The 16,034-nt window shown below is 38.3% G+C and overlaps 1 protein-coding gene across 6 annotated transcripts in view; it reads right to left on the minus strand.

Moving 5' to 3' along the window:
* The window catches only part of EPB41L5 (erythrocyte membrane protein band 4.1 like 5), a 117,824-nt gene that overhangs the window by 26,528 nt on the left and 75,262 nt on the right, over positions 1-16,034 (minus strand). For all 6 annotated transcript variants that reach the window (XM_023622747.2, XM_023622749.2, XM_023622750.2 and 3 more), the window contains exons 17-18: positions 12,884-13,047; positions 9,647-9,744 (exon numbers count right to left, since the gene is read on the minus strand). In XM_023622747.2, coding sequence (XP_023478515.2) covers positions 9,647-9,744; positions 12,884-13,047 — 262 coding nt within the window. The remainder of the gene's footprint in view (positions 1-9,646; positions 9,745-12,883; positions 13,048-16,034) is intronic.

Here is a 16,034-nt window from a genome sequence, read left to right on the forward strand (position 1 = left end):
GTGTGTGTGTATATAATATTATTCATCCTTTAAAAAGAAGGAAACCCTGCCATTTGCAACAACATGGATGAAGCTGGAGGGCATTATGCTATAAGTGAAATAAGTGAGACAGAGAATGACAAATACTGCATGGTATTAGTTAACATGTGGAATCTAAAACAAGTCCAACTCATAGAAACAGAGAGTAGAATGATGGTTGCAAAAGCTGCGGGGGTGAGGAAATAGGGAGAGATCGGTAAAAAAGTACAAATTTTCAGTTATAAGATAAATAAGTTCTGAGGCTCTAATGTATAACAAGGTGACTAGAGTTAATTATACTGTCCTATATGCTTGTGATGAATAAATGAAAAACAGTAAGATATACTGGAGTACATGAGGAAGCCATTTGGTTTAAAACTAATTGGGCCTGACCTTGTTTTTCTAAAAAGGCCTGACATGACCTGTCGAGCATACACTGTACATCTGCTTTAAAAATTTACAATGTTCCAACGCTGAGAATGATGTCCTTAAAGACCAGGATGTTGCTTTCCCTCCATATCAGCATCTCTTCATATATAAGCATTTCTTCCCAGAAACTAAGGATTAATTACTGACCTACTAAGCTCATCTTGTGACCACTCATCTGCTGTGCCAGTAAAGCATCTCGTGACTGCAGTAAAAGGGATATTCCTGTCATATCTGATGTACATTCCTTGTTCCAAGATGGCATATACTCAGTCTGTACACCACACTTCTCTGGAGAGCTTCCTTCCTTGGTCAAAGTGTTATCCTGGGCTATAGTCCTTAAAACTGCCTCATATAATAACCAAAGCAAACAAAAAGGTAACGTGAGGTCATGGACGTGTTAATTAATTTGATTGTAGGAATCATTTCACAATGTATATGTCTATCAAATCATCATGTTGTACACTTTAAATATATTACAATATCTCAACAAGGCTGGAAAAAAATCATGGCTAGTTCAATTGCTTTGATATTTTCTTTTCAGAGCCAATTATACTGCACATTTGAGATTATTTATTAATCATTTATATTTGCACATTATAGGATTCTCAGAGCAACCTGCCTCTGATATAAGCAGATATTTCTTTTTCTGCCTACATTAAAAACAAAAACAAGAATTCAACAACCATATCACAGGTAAAAGTAGAAATTGTTACCATCTTTCTGGAAGGCCATTTTGCAAAAGTACCAAAGGCTTTAAAATTATGCCTGTACTTTGACCTCACAATTCCACTTCCCAGGAGAACAATCAAAGATGATCGCAGATATTTATTTATAAGACTGTTTGTCACAGCATTGATTATTACGGTGAAATTTAGCAACAATCTAAATGTCTAACAAGGAACTGGGTAAACACAATGACAACGCATGCAATCTAACTATTGTCTGTAATGTGTCATTGAAATAAAGAAAGATGTTTATAACTGAAGTTTTAAAAGCAGCGCCGGGGCTGGCCCCATGGCCAAATGGTTATGTTCGAGCACTCCACTGTGGCAGCCTAGGATTTTGCCAGTTCAGATCCTGGGTGCAGACCTAGCACTGCTCATCAAGCCATGCTGAGGAGGCGTCCCACATAGCACAGCCAGAAGGACCTACAACTAGAATATACAACTATGTGCTGGGGGGCTTTAGGGAGAAGAAGAACGAAGAAAAAGACGACTGGCAACAGATGTTAGCTCAGGTGCCAATCTTTAAAAAATAAATAAATAAAAGCAGCATCACTGCATTCTTACTTTAAAAATATATCACATTTAAATGTTTGTAAGTATATATCTCTATTTTCTTGATGTTTATTATTTTTTAATTGAGGTTTATAACATTACATAAATTTCAGGTGTACATCATTATATTTCCATTTCTGTGTAGATTACATCATGTTCACCAGCCAACGACTAATTATCATCCATCACTATGCAAGTATATATCTTTAAAATGTTAATTGTAGTTATCTCTTAGTAATGAGACAGTGGAAGATTCATAATTTCCTACTTTTTAAAGATCTGTATTTTCTATAATTATGATGTATGTGTACAACAGAAAACAATTAGTGTGATACAAGTTGAATGTAATAGCTTTAACACATTTTCACTTTATTTTATTATAGCACATAACTCCAGTGGCACCAAGTTACTATGCTGCTGGTATGTCTGCTTTGGATGGTCAAAATGTGGCAAACCGAAGACCAAAATAATTAAAAGGACACCCTGATTCCTGAACACCCCAAATTAGACGTGATCTGAAATGCCTGTCAATACACAAGCTCTACTATAGAGCCGTCTTCCACTGTGAGAGTCAGCTTAGTCAGGAGCTAAAGCTGATCCAAAGTCTACCTCAGTTCTCAACCAGAATGCCATTAGATCCAGACCTGAAACTGCTCTTGAACAGTCTTGGTGAGGAAACGTGAGTATATTTCACTGAGCGTTAATAGAGTCAAACAACCAAGGTAGAGAATTCGTGAAAACAGTAACTCCTCAACCCTCAAATGGTACTTTTCTACACAAAGAGGCCCTAATTCTGAGAGCTCCTTCTTTAAATGCCTCAGAAACCCTGAAACTGTTGAATTAAAAAAAAAATTATAGAAACCTCTTAAGCAAAGTGAAGTTCTCTTTAGTTTTAACCTTAAAGAGATGCAAGGAATTATTTTAAGGTTGCCTATGGTTCACTCTTTTATGAGTCATGGACCTTTTGGAGAGTTTAACAAAATTTGGATCCACTTTCCAGAAAAATGTATAAATGAATCAAAGACAAGAATATGTATTCAATTTCATAGGGTTTAAGGCCCTCCTGTGCATATTCATGGATAGATCCATGATCTACAACTTATGAATTCTGCTTTAGAAGATTAAACACAATTTACCCTTATATTTTTAGTAAACACACACAAAGGTTTTAACCACATTTTATAAACTGTTTCTTCCCCTTAAACTGTTTAATGTATCTAAATGAAGCCAGAAGAATGCCTGAGATCGTGACAAAAGGGATATGAACTTTTAGAGCTAGTCTACTATATAACTAAAAAATGCTAAGACACCAACAGCATAACAGCCTAATTTCCAGAAAGAGAGAATGACTTAAAAATTATTTTTTAAGAAACCTGCACTAGGGGCCGGGCCCATGGCCGAGTGGTTAAGTTCGTGCACTCCGCTTTGGGGGCCCAGGATTTTGCTGGTTCAGATGCTGGGCGTGGACATGGCACCGGTCATCAGGTCACGCTGAGGCGGCGTCCCACATGGCACAACTAGAAGGACCCACAACTGAAAAATATACAACTATGTACTGGGGGATTTGGGGAGGGGAAAACAAAAAGCAGAAAAAAAAGAAACCTGCACGAATGATATTAGTATAATATTAGTAACTATTCTTCAAGCTGAAAAAGTCAAGGCAATGAAGGGTAGTTGAATATGCCAAGCCAAAATATACCACTTTGGCATAAGGACTATTTTGAGCTGAAGGCAACGGAGAAGCAGCAGATGCAAGAAAAACTCTCTATCCTCCCCCTATTTGCCTAAAAGCAAGACATATATTAACAAAAGTGCCCCTCTTCCCCTCTCCCAAGAAGAACAAAGACTAATCCCTGGAGACAATTTCAGGTCCTTATCAATGAAAAGCAAAGACTTAAATCCACATAACAAAACTTACTCTTGTTTACCAGGCTTTCCCCTTGCAACCTTTCCATAGGTGGCCTCCCCTCCACCTCTCTTTCTTTTGACTTTAGCTGAAGATAACACCTAAACTGGAATTCTAAGCCACCACTGAGAGTTACTAGTTTTTCCCCGGGTGCCTCCCTGTATACATGGGGTATACATGCTAATAAATTTCTGTTTTTCTCTTGTTAATCTGCCTTTTGTTACAGGGGTCTCGGCCAAGAACTCAGAAGAGCAGAGGGAAAATTATTTTTCCTCCCTTACAGCAATTATTACCAAATAGGAAACATTTGCCTTTGCATTCATAAAAAGTATTTCTATTTACTAGTTACATGATATACAACAGTTCACTGATCCCTGGAGACGTGTGGCCTTTGCATAGCTATCTGAGTATTTTCTATTTCCCAAAGGGAATTTCGACCTATCATCACACCCTCTGTGTCCCAATTGGGGGTAGAAGGAAAGAAAGTAACTACTTGTAGAATCAAACTAAAATGGAGTCACTTATGTCAGGGACAAAATGGAAATGGTCAAGGCAGGTGCATAAACAAACTTAACCTAACCTTACAGGAATTTACAGCTCTTCTCAGAAATCAGCAGAAGACACCAGCCAATCCTCAAATGCCAACTCCATTCACGCCATCTTTGGACTTCCTTGTTGCCCTGACTCAGTAATCTTGATCCAAATAAGATAACTACCAGGTAACCAATCAGTTGGAAAAACCAAATAACTTTCATATTTATCCCACAAAAACCCCTTGATCTGTCAGCAACTCATTGCTCCCACAGCCTTAAGTTTCCCAGCTTGCAGGTTGAAACTCTTGCTACAAACTCATCTTTCTACTTTGTTTTATTCAGTATGCAGAGTTTGGTTTTTGACATTTTACTTTGTTACACTGTGGGGGACTGGAATTGGCCATCCCAAGACATGTCTCTTTGGCATGAGGATTATTTTGGGCTGGTTACTTTTAAAAATTGCAGACAGGAAAGAAACTCTGAAAAGCAGAATTTACTTACCCTTTATTACCATCTGTAAAGGTGTCTCCCTCTCTGTACCAGGAAGAAGGAGGGATGACCTTATCTCTAGAAACTCCCATCAAGGCAGAAGACAAGGACTTAAATCTGCATAACCTTACCCTTGTTTACTGTACTTTACTGGTGATCTCCCATAACTGACTCCCCCACCCTCAACATCCTCCTTTGTCTTTAGCTGAGGGTGGTATTTAAGATGAGAACTTTCACAATTTTGGCAAGTTGCTCAGTTTGCTTGAGCCTCTCCCATGTATCTATGTTATAAAGCTTTGTTTAATTTTCTCCTGTTATTCTGTCTCATGTGAATTTAATTAGTTTTCCAGCCAGAAGGACCCAGAGTGGGTAGAGGAAATGTCTTCCTCCCCTACAACACCCTTTTATGGTCTGTATAAAAGCAAATCAAAAGGGCAAAATGACAAAGATTACTACAAATCATATGCAGTGGCAACCTGCAGCTAAACTAAATTCCTAAAAATCAAGAGAAGGGGTCAGCAAAGCATAACCTGGAGGTCCATCTGGCCCACCACCTATTTTTGTAAATAAAGTTCAGTGGAACACAGCTCTGCTCATTCCTATATGGCTGCTTTTGTGCTATAATGCCAGAGTTGAGTAGTTTTGACTGAGATTGTATGGTTGGCAACACTAAAATATTTACTATCTGACACTTTACTGAAATAGTCCACCAACTCCTGGTCAAGATAACACAGTTATCATGCCCTACTTTTAATCCTTTACCCTAAAAAGACTAGTTGCTAAAGGCCACACATATCTTAATTGTGCCTCGTGTCCTCACTAACAAATGCATTTAGATTTTGTCACTTGAAGCATTTTTAAAATTTGATAGCTGATCAAAGAACAAGAAAAGAATTATTCCTGAAGTGAAATTTGAAGATAAAGAAAACCCTGGAATTGTCTCAGGTAATTAAGAAGAGGAAGGTAATTGAACAATCTATAGATCTTGACACAGAAGAAGCCCTAAAGAATTTTAAACACATAGGTCAAGCACAGAAACGGAGTAAGTTTCCAAAAGGAGGAGGCACCAAGAAAGAGGCAAGAATCCCAACAACAACACTTAGAATCATGGCATCTCGAGGTTGGAAGGAATGATCAGTTCATCTAAACACCAAAATATTCCAAAAGGTCATTAATTTAGTCTTAACCTGAAGAACTTCCCAGGGTGGAAAACTTGCTGCTTCCTTGGAGCATCCCATTCAATTTGCAGGTAATTGTTAGGAAATGCTTTCTCACACAGAGGTGAAATCTGCATACCTCTAACATACTCACGGACCTTACCTGTTCTCTGAGGCTATTAAAAAACAAATTACATTAACTCCTCTTCGATATAATAGCTCTTCAGATATCTAAAGTGCTCTCTCCTGAGATTACTGATCCTCAGAATAGTTTCAAGACCCTTCACCATATAGTTCCTTCTCTTCCTAAACTGCTTTAGTTTTCCTAAATCATTTTTAAAGAGTGGTCTCCAGAAATAAATATAATAATACTGTGTTTGGACCTCCCTTTTAAAATTCTTTCAGGTAACACAACAAAAAAGCTGTTTTAGCAGTCACGCTTCATATTGCATTTACATACTCTTAAAACAATTTTTACACATTTCTTTTACATTCTATCTCCCTATCCTAATCCTATATTTGTGTCAGACTTGTCACAACATATAATCTTAAATCATCATTCTAGCCTGTCAAAGTCTTCATGGATCCTGATTTTGCCTTTCAAGAACTGTACTTCCCAGATGTTGTCATCTAAAAATTCCATTAGCGTAGGAGATCTGCAATAGGAAGTGGTCACTGGAGAAAGCCATTTGCAGTACTGTGGGGCTTGGTGGGGCAGGTCTAAGTTTCTTGAGAGCCAAGACTTTGTCATTCTTCTGTGGATTCTACAAAATATTTATTGTTATATCTTACAAATAGCAAACAATAAACAGGTTTGTAGAACTGAATCAACAGTGTATCAGGATCTCAAGTGACTCTATCAATCCTGGCTAATGCACATGGTGGGGGTCAGAACCAGCCACCCCAAAATGTGTCTCTTTGGCATGAGGATTATTTTGGGCTGGTTACTTTTAAGAAACTGCAGACAGGGGAGAAGCTCTGAAAAGCAGAAGTTACCCTTTGTAAGAGACATTTACATTTGTAAGGGAACTCTCCACCTGTAAAGATATCTCCCTCCCTGTACCAGAAAGAGGGGGATGACCTTCTCTCTAGAAACTCCTATCAATGGGGAAGACAAGGACTCAAATCTGCATAATAACCTGACTCTTGTTTACTGTGCTTTTCTGGTAATCTCCCATAACGGACTCCTCCCACCCCCAACATCCTCCTTCGTCTTTAGCTGAAGATAGTATTTAAGGTAACAGCCTCTGCCATTTTGGCGAGTTGCTCAGTTTCCCTGGGTCTCTCCCATGTACACGTGTTATAAAGCTTTCTCTGATTTTCTCCTCTTATTCTATCTCACGTCAATTTAATCTGTAGCCCAGCAAGAAGGACCCGGAGGGTAGAGGATTTGTCTTCCTCCCCTACACAGGTCTCACAAGGCATGAGATTCCTCTAACCTGGGTTCTCAAGACATGAGTTTGAAGTCAACTCTGCTGTCAGAAGTGCTAGCTAGTCTGAGCCTAAGATTCTGTGGCTGGCTTAGAGCTTCTCAATCACACAACTCTTACGGCAAATCACTGAAAAACTGCTACTTTGCTTTAGAACAATGTATTTTACTTATAATAGGCTTTTCATCCTAAGATTAGTTAGTAAAGCTGATATTAAGATTAATCTGCAATAGTAGAGGTAGAGAAATCAGACTGTATTAAAAATGTGTCACATAACTAAAACATGCATCAACTTTTACACAACACTCTGCTTGAAAAGAGTTAAAGTAGGCAGTCAGAAGCCCTTTATCAGTGCAACACTGTATTTCCTTGTTATTCCTGCCTGGTATTCAGTACTAAGCCCTTACTAAATATTAGCTATTATTTTTTCTAGCTACATGAATATCAAAATGTTCCCTGAGGTCATCCTGTCCTTTACCTAACTCACTCTTTTACTCCCTTTCCTATCCTGAACCCACACTCCTCATTTTTTCAAGGCTTCAGGACTAACTTAACAGATTCTCTGCTGCAGATGCTCAGTTATATTATAGCAAGATAAGCAGGGAATTTTACAAAAGAAACAGGTAGCTGTTCCATGGATTTCCATGAACTCCCTTCCAGTATAACAGACAGTCACTCCTCTTCTCCTTGCCCCCTCCAAGATTCACCAGGCTTTATTACCCCTTTAGGTTCATTCCATTAAATTTTTGTCAAATTAACTGCTAACCATCTAAAGATTTCAACTACCCTTCTGTCTCTGACCCTGCCTTCCCCCACCTTACAGAGACAGTAAAAGAACTAACAATGTGAAATCAAACAGACCGATATATTTGAAAAATACTGAGGGCTCAAGAAAACGAAAGCCCTTCTGAAATTTAATTAGCTTCTAAAAGATATTTCTAAGAAAAAATATACTAGAAAAAAAGACTTTGGATTCAAAAGGACAGTTTTAACAATGATTATGCAAGAAAGAAGAAAATCACTCTCTACTCCAGACTGGTCTCTGAAGAAATTCCAGTTAGTTATCCAAGAATGAGAGAACACTGGACATCAGCTGTTCCCCTTTCTTCTTTAAAACCAAAATAAAATTCATTCAATAGATCCTTGTTATCGATTGTCTATATATAGGGAAAAAAGGGTGCCTCCAAATCATTACCTAAAATTCACTCTTCCATTTAGTGGGGACATTTGGTAGCTGATAGGATTAATTATTTTTATCTCATTTAAATTATTTTAGTTATCCCTGTAAGTTATTTAATGTAGAAATAAATTTTTTTTAAATTATAGTCAACTAACCGAAGTTTAATTGATTTAATTAGTATGCATCCCCAACCCCCATGCCTAAAGACCTCCAAGGGTACAGGTTGGTGAAAGCTGTGAAAGATAAAGCTGACGTTTCTGAGGTTCTGTTCTCTTCCTTGTTTACACTACAGAGCAGCTCTCTTTCAAACAAATCCTATAATTTCAGAAGGCTTTTGCCAAGTTCTTCAACTAAATCAAGTCCCACCGAACAGAATTAGAGAAAGGATGGGCTGATTCAAGATAAAAGATTTAACAGTCTTAACACTTTTGACTGTGTTTAAAAAAAAATTATGAGGGGCCAGCCCCGTGGCCAAGTCGTTAAGTTCGCATGCTCTACTGCAGTGGCCCAGGGTTTCACCGGTTCGGATCCTGGGCGCAGACATAGCACCGCTCGTCAGGCCACGTTGAGGTGGCGTCCCACATGCCACAACTAGAAGGACCTGCAACTAAGATATACAACTATGTGCCGGGGGGGATGTGGGGAGAGAAAGCAGAAAAAAAAAAAAAAAGAAAAAGATAAGCAACAGTTGTTAGCTCAGCTGCCAATCCTAAAAAAAAAAAAAAATTATGAGATTACTTTACAGTTCTTAATGTTGCTGCCCAAGTTTCCCTCTTCACTCCTAAACATCTACAATTTCACCTTTTTAAATGAGAAAACAGTTGTATGAGAGGTTGGCACAGACGGATTTCCCAGCAAAGAAAAGAGAAACTATTACCTTTGCAGGCTTTTTTTTTCTTCTTTTTCTTTTTTTGGTGAGGAAGATTGGCCCTGAGCTAACACCTGCTGCTAATCTTCCTCTTTTTTTTCTCCCAAAAGCCCAGTACATAGTTGTATATCCTAGTTGTAAGTCCTTCCAGCTCTTCTCTGTGGGATGCTGCCACAGCATGGCTTGATGAGCAGTGAGTAGGTCCGCATCCAGGATCTGAACTGGCAAACCCTGGGCTGCCAAAGCAGAGCACACAAACTTAACCACTATGCCACTGGACTGGCCCTTTAGCTTTGGAAAGAAAAGATTTCTGGGAGGTCTGGAGATGTAACAGGTACACAAAGGAGAAATCTGAATACCTGGTTGTTGATATTAACATCAATGTTGGGACAAGAGGACAGCAATGGACTGTTTTCCATCTCAAGGTGTTTGAGCTTCTCTGAGGCATCTTTTAATGCTGGAAAAAAATGGCAAAATAGCCTCTTAGTCTGCCAGGCTGACATAGCTGTGGACTTCAAATTTGCTTTTTCCAACACCAGTTACCATCAATTAAAGGTAATAATCCAGACAACCACAGAATAAATATATTTTCTTCCTAAAACCAGTTAACTCTCCACTAATCTGATTAAGAGTTAACCTAAACAGGAACACTGCCCTGTATCTGCACCACTCCTAAAAAGCCCATGGACATGGAATCTTAATAGCACGTGTGGTTAAGAAGGCTTACCAGCCAAGATTGGAAGAAAAGGCAGACAGCACCTGTGACATGATCCTTTCTCCCATAACCACAACCCAAACAGCTCCTGCTGAACCTCAGTACTGTGCTGTTTTCCTTCCTTGGCCCTGACTATACGTGGCCAAAAATGAAACTTAAATGGAGCAAACCAATGAAGGACATGTATTTATTCATTAATTGACTCAACAGATGACATATTGGTAACATCAGGTGTGATGCAGGAGAAGCATTTTGTTTTCATTATGTTCCACCTCGCTGCAAAACACATTACAAATGAAGTCCTTGAAGCACTGAAAACATAATACATTAAACACAATTCAACTTATGAACAATATTTACATTAACCACTCTGTAATAATCTTATTTTGCAGGGACTATTTTGGTACGAGTCTGAATTTTTACACTGTTTCTTGATTGTAAAAAGCTGTTGAATGCCTAAAATTTGTATATAATCAGGTAGGAGAAGGGAGGAAAAAACTATGAAGTCAATTCCTCCTGGTGAAAGGGATCTTCTACAAGTGTCCATCAATTAACTCAGTGGATCACTCCCTTGGCTGCACATTAGAATCGGACGTGGAACTTTTAAGAAATACTGATTTCCAGAGCTGACTCCACAACAGTAAAATCAGACTTTCTGGAGGTAGTTTTCTGGCACTGGTAGTTTTAAAAACTCTCCAGGTGATTTTAAACAACCCAAGCTGAGAATCACTAATTCAATACTTTTCAAAATCTTCCATACTCATTTATTCACTTAATTACCATCTCCTGGTTTTCTTATGCTTCAGATTACTTGGTACTAAATTTTAACATGACGATGCTGAGACCACAAATGCTTCAGCTTATGCTGATAAATTAATACTGCTGGGTTTGGGGTATTTTGGTTGAAATAAAGCCTCTTCTGCTACTTGTTTGGCCGAGGAACATCCTGAGACTGTAGGATAAGACGTTAAAAAAAGTTACTATTTATAACTATTACCTATGTGAATCAGGATTTTGACATTAAAACCGAAAGAAAATACAGAATAAACTGGATACCAAGATTATAAGACCTTAATTCTTACCATCAAAACACTAATTATTTTTATTGACTTTGAGCAAATATTATAAATCTGAACTGAACAAGTCTTACTAATGAAACCCTCACACTACGGCAGAATTTCTCCTGCCACAGCTTTGAACAGTATTTAAGCACTGTCTGAACGCCTTCTGTAACAAGGGGCTCACTCACCAGTAGGTATCTAGTTCTGATTTACCACAGAAACGTTAAAAACACTCTTTCTTATACTGATTCCAAATCTGCTTCTTCATACTTTCAAATTGCTGATCCAAGATTCACCAATAAAGTGAGATAAAATAAATTCTTTGATACGCCAGACTTTCAAACATTTGAAGAGATATTACGTCTCATTTGATCTTTTCTAGGCGTCCCTAGTTCACTCCACATGTTCTCCAAAACCAACACAGATCCCTGGGAAGTAGGCACTAAACCAACGTGGTTTGCTAATACAACACTACTGCAGCACTGAAAGGATTGTTTAAAAACTCTGAATTCAGACAACGGACATAAAATGGAATGTAAACAAAATCAATACTGCCATCTCTATAAAGGAGACTTTTTATTTTAGCCCTGGAAATACTCTCTTAAGTTAGTCTTGCGTCTAGCTGAATCTAAATCCTGATAGCCTTGGTTTGTTGTCTTTCTAGTGACAAAGAGCAACCATTTCTAACAAAAAGTAGAGTCCAGGGCAGGGCTGTGAAAACTGGAAACTAACCAAAAGAAATTATTGCAAAGAAAGTTCATGAGAAATGGTAATGGAAGGTATGAAAACAAGAAACAAACAAACAAAAACCCAATAACTAACTACTACCTTTAAAATAATCAAATTAGAACATTTTTCTGAAATTATTAACATAATAAATCAGTTAATTTTTGTTTCCCTGACCTCAGGTTTGTAAGCACAGTTTAAACATGGTAGATGTCAAACACAACCATGACATATCAGAACATTTGTTTAAGTGTGTATTTGAAAGGGTTACTGAGAGAACAAAAGGACAAATTTTTAACATCAATTACCAATAGTCCTTCAACATGTTCTATTAACCAGAAGCACTGCATAACTTTTCATTAATCCATTTGTAAATTATTAAATAGCACTGCTGTATTCTACGCTCTTCAGAGAGAACAGCGTACTCACTGGCAATTTCACATGAACTGTTAAAGATGACGTCTGATTTGAGCGACAGAAATCAGAATTGCCAAGAGTCACAGGAACATGAGCCACTGTTAAATGAACACACATTACACTGAGATCCAACAGGAAGCTCCTGCTTACAGTTTATGCTTTAATACCAAACTAAACTCACAAATATACAGAGATTTTCAATGGGCAATTTATTGTTTCCTTTTAGTATTTTAAAAAGTTAAGGAAAGCAGCATTCTTTCTGGATTATTCATTTTTGTGGATCTGGGCAACAAAAGTTCTCATCAATAACAAAATGCTTTCTAGGAGCTAATGGAATGTCCAAACATTTACTCAATCCTGTGCCTTAGAAAATCTTTAAGGAAAAATTTTTTCTCTCCATTTTCACTCAAGAAACAAAGTAAAAAGCAAGTCTGAAAATTCATAAATGTTTGATGACTTATGAATAATACAAATGTTTGATCGTCTCAGTTATGTGATCTTAACTATTTCAATGGACCCTTAAGCCACAAAGAGGCAAAAAGCATAACTATTCTACATTAAATTTTAAAATTCAACTACTGCATAAAATATTCTTGGAGCAACTGACGTAAATAGTTCATTTCAAAGGAAAGTAAAATAAAAACGTGTCGTCGACATTATAGAGAACATTTACTTACTCCCACATTCAACTTCGGGTTCCTCTAATCCAGTTTGCCCGGCGGCTATGTTAATATCATCTGGCGCTTGGGACGTCTCCATAGGGTCGGGTGCCCCAATTACATCATCAATGGTTGTTTCCAATAAGTCTGGACTATCTAGCAAATCAATATTCAGAGCCAAGCTATAAAGGCAACAGAAAACTTACTTAGACCAAGAAATTTATCATGAAAAGAACTTAAAATACTAACAAAAACTTGAGCTGAAAAAAAAATTCGTGTAAGTGTTCATAACCCAACTGGTTTATTTATCTGTCAAAACCCTTTGGGCAGATAACTTCTCTTCTAGCCAAGATGGAGTAAAAGGGACTGGATTTAGCTTTCCACCTGAAATAACCTAAGGGGAAAAAAAGAAACTATTTTCAAGACATTTAGACATCAGACAACAAAGAGCAGTGATTTTGAGATTCAGGAAACAAATGAAGTGAGCCCTATGATTGTCTTAAGACAACTTCCATGCCGTGGCACAGAGAGGGTGAAATGAGGCAGAGCACAGAGGGCTCCCTTAGTTGAGAAGATGGCACTGAGGGTCCAGGAAGAGCAAGGCAGTGAGAGTTCACAGGACAGAGTTTCAGCTAGGAGAGAGCAGCACTTCAAGGAGAGGATCCTGGAGGCCTGCAGAGGGTCCCCTCAAGTATTCAGCAGAGTAGTGATCAGAGAAAGTGTGAGGAAGCTCCCCGAGGCTGCAGAAAAAAATTATCCAAAAGGATTTCCTCCCCCTGTTTGGCTGGGGAAAGAACTAGTGGCACTGACACTGGGCCACAGCGTCTGTTTCCACAGACTGTAAAAACACGTAATTCACAGGGCATTGAATACTGAGGAAGGTCTTGCCTCAATAGTGGGGAATAATTAACCCAGGCTGAGCATGGCAATAGACTCACCTAGCTTATCATAAAAGTAAGACCTGAAAGGGTCAACTGTTTCCAAGTAACTGAACTGTGTTCCAAAACAAAGCTCAAGAAGATTTAGAGGAAAACAAAGTTATTTAGCACCCAGAAAAGTAAGTTTCACAACATCAACCATCCACTCAAAAGATTACCTACCAGGAATGCAAAGAGGCAGACAGATACATCCCATACGAAGGAGAATAATCAGTCAATAGAAATTGTTGTTATAATGAGCAGAGAAAGATATTAAAACCGTTATTTCAACTGTATTCTGTATGTTCACAAAGTTAAACAGAGAGGCCAGCCCGATGGCCAAGTGGTTAAGTTCGTGAACTCTGCTTTGGCAGCCTAGGGTTGCGCCAGTTCAGATCGTGGACACAACCTAGTGCTGCTCATCAGGCCATACTGAGGCAGTGTTCCACATAGCAGAGCCAGAAGGACCTACAACTAGAATACACAACTATGTAATGTAACTATGGAAGAAGAAGGAAAAAAAAAAAAAGGGAAGATTGGCAACAGATGTTAGCTAAGGTGCCAATCTTCAAAGAAAGGAAAGATTAAGAAAAAAGTTAAACAGAGACATGGAACATATAAAAAAGACCCAAATCAGGGCTCACCGGGGGGGTGTAGTGGTTAAGTTCAGGCACTCCACTTTGGCGGCCTGGGGTTTGTGCATTTGGATCCCGGGAGCAGACCTATGCACTGCTCATCAAGCCATGCTGTGGTGGTGTCCCACACACAAAATACAGAAAGATGGCACAGATGTTAGCTCAGGGACAATCTTCCTCAAAAACAAAAGACCCAAATCAAACTTCTAGAGATGAAAACGACGATATTTGAGATGGAAAATAGATCGGATGGGATGGATAGCATATTAGACCTTAAAAAAGATAACTTGAAGGCACAGCAACAGAAACTATCCAAAATAAAATACACAAAGAAAAAGAATCCTCAAAAATAAAATATCAGTTAGCTGTGGGACTTCAAGCAGCCTACTGTATGGATAATTAGAGTCCCAAAGTAAAAGTGGAAAAGAACATACATTTAAGAAAATAATGGCTGAAGTTTTTCCAAATTTGATGAAAAGTATAAATCCACAGATCCAAGAATTTCAATAAACACTCAACATGAAGAAGAAACACTAAATATAAACTACAAACAAGAAACATGAAGAAAACTACACCACAGCACACCATAATTAAACTGCTTAAAACCAATGATAAAAATAAAATCTTAAAAGCAGTCAGATATTATATGTTAAAAGGAATAACAATAAGAATGACAGATTTCTCATCAGAAACAATGCAAACTACAGGACAGTGGAGGAACATCTTAAAAGCACTAAAAGAAAAAATTATCAATCAAAATTTTATATCCAGTAAAAAAAGCTTTACAAAACAAAGGAAGACCTAGGTATATACTAAAGAAAACTGAAAACATCCACCCTCACAAAAATGTGTACACAAGTCTTCAGAGCAACAGTACTTATAAGAGCCAAAAAGTGGAAACCACCCAAATGCCCACCAACTGAGGAATGGATAAATAAAATGTGGTCTATTCACAGAGTGGATTCTAGCCAGCAATAAAAAGGAGTGAAGTACTAACACATGCTACAACATGGATGACCCTTGAAAACATAATGTTAAGGGGAAAAAGCCAGACACAAAATACCACATATTGTATGAGTCTATTTACACGAAATGTCCTTAATAGGAAAATTCATAAAGACAGAAAGTAGATTTGTGGTTGCCAGGCACTGAGGAGGAGTCAGGGAGGAATGAGGATTGACCACTGTGGTGTAGGGTCTGAAATTAAGATTCAATATTAGGTCCTGCCCTGACATCCCTGCATCTCACAGGGCCCCCAAGACCTAACTGCGAGTTCCGCTGCTCTCACCACATACACCCCTGATCCAGTGGAAAAGGTTCCCCATCCAGCTAGTTCTGCTATCAACTGTATCCCACCAGGTTCATTCTACCAGGTTCTTCACCTAACAAGTTTCACTTCGCTGCCAGCCTGTGAAATTCTTCAAACAAGCCAATCATACCCTCTGGAAGAAACCAGGAGTCACGTCACCCTTATGTAAAGCCCGCCTCCCACAACCATGTTTGCTCACTCTGCTCCCAAGTCAACACCTGTGTGGCCCTGTACGTTGTAGCTATGAGTATATGTGACTAATCAATTGCTATCGATCTCATCTGTCCAGTGTTGGGTGTTGTGTGTTC

The sequence above is a fragment of the Equus caballus genome, chromosome 18 (genome assembly GCF_041296265.1).
Source record: "Equus caballus isolate H_3958 breed thoroughbred chromosome 18, TB-T2T, whole genome shotgun sequence".
In the NCBI taxonomy this organism is placed as follows: domain Eukaryota; kingdom Metazoa; phylum Chordata; class Mammalia; order Perissodactyla; family Equidae; genus Equus; species Equus caballus.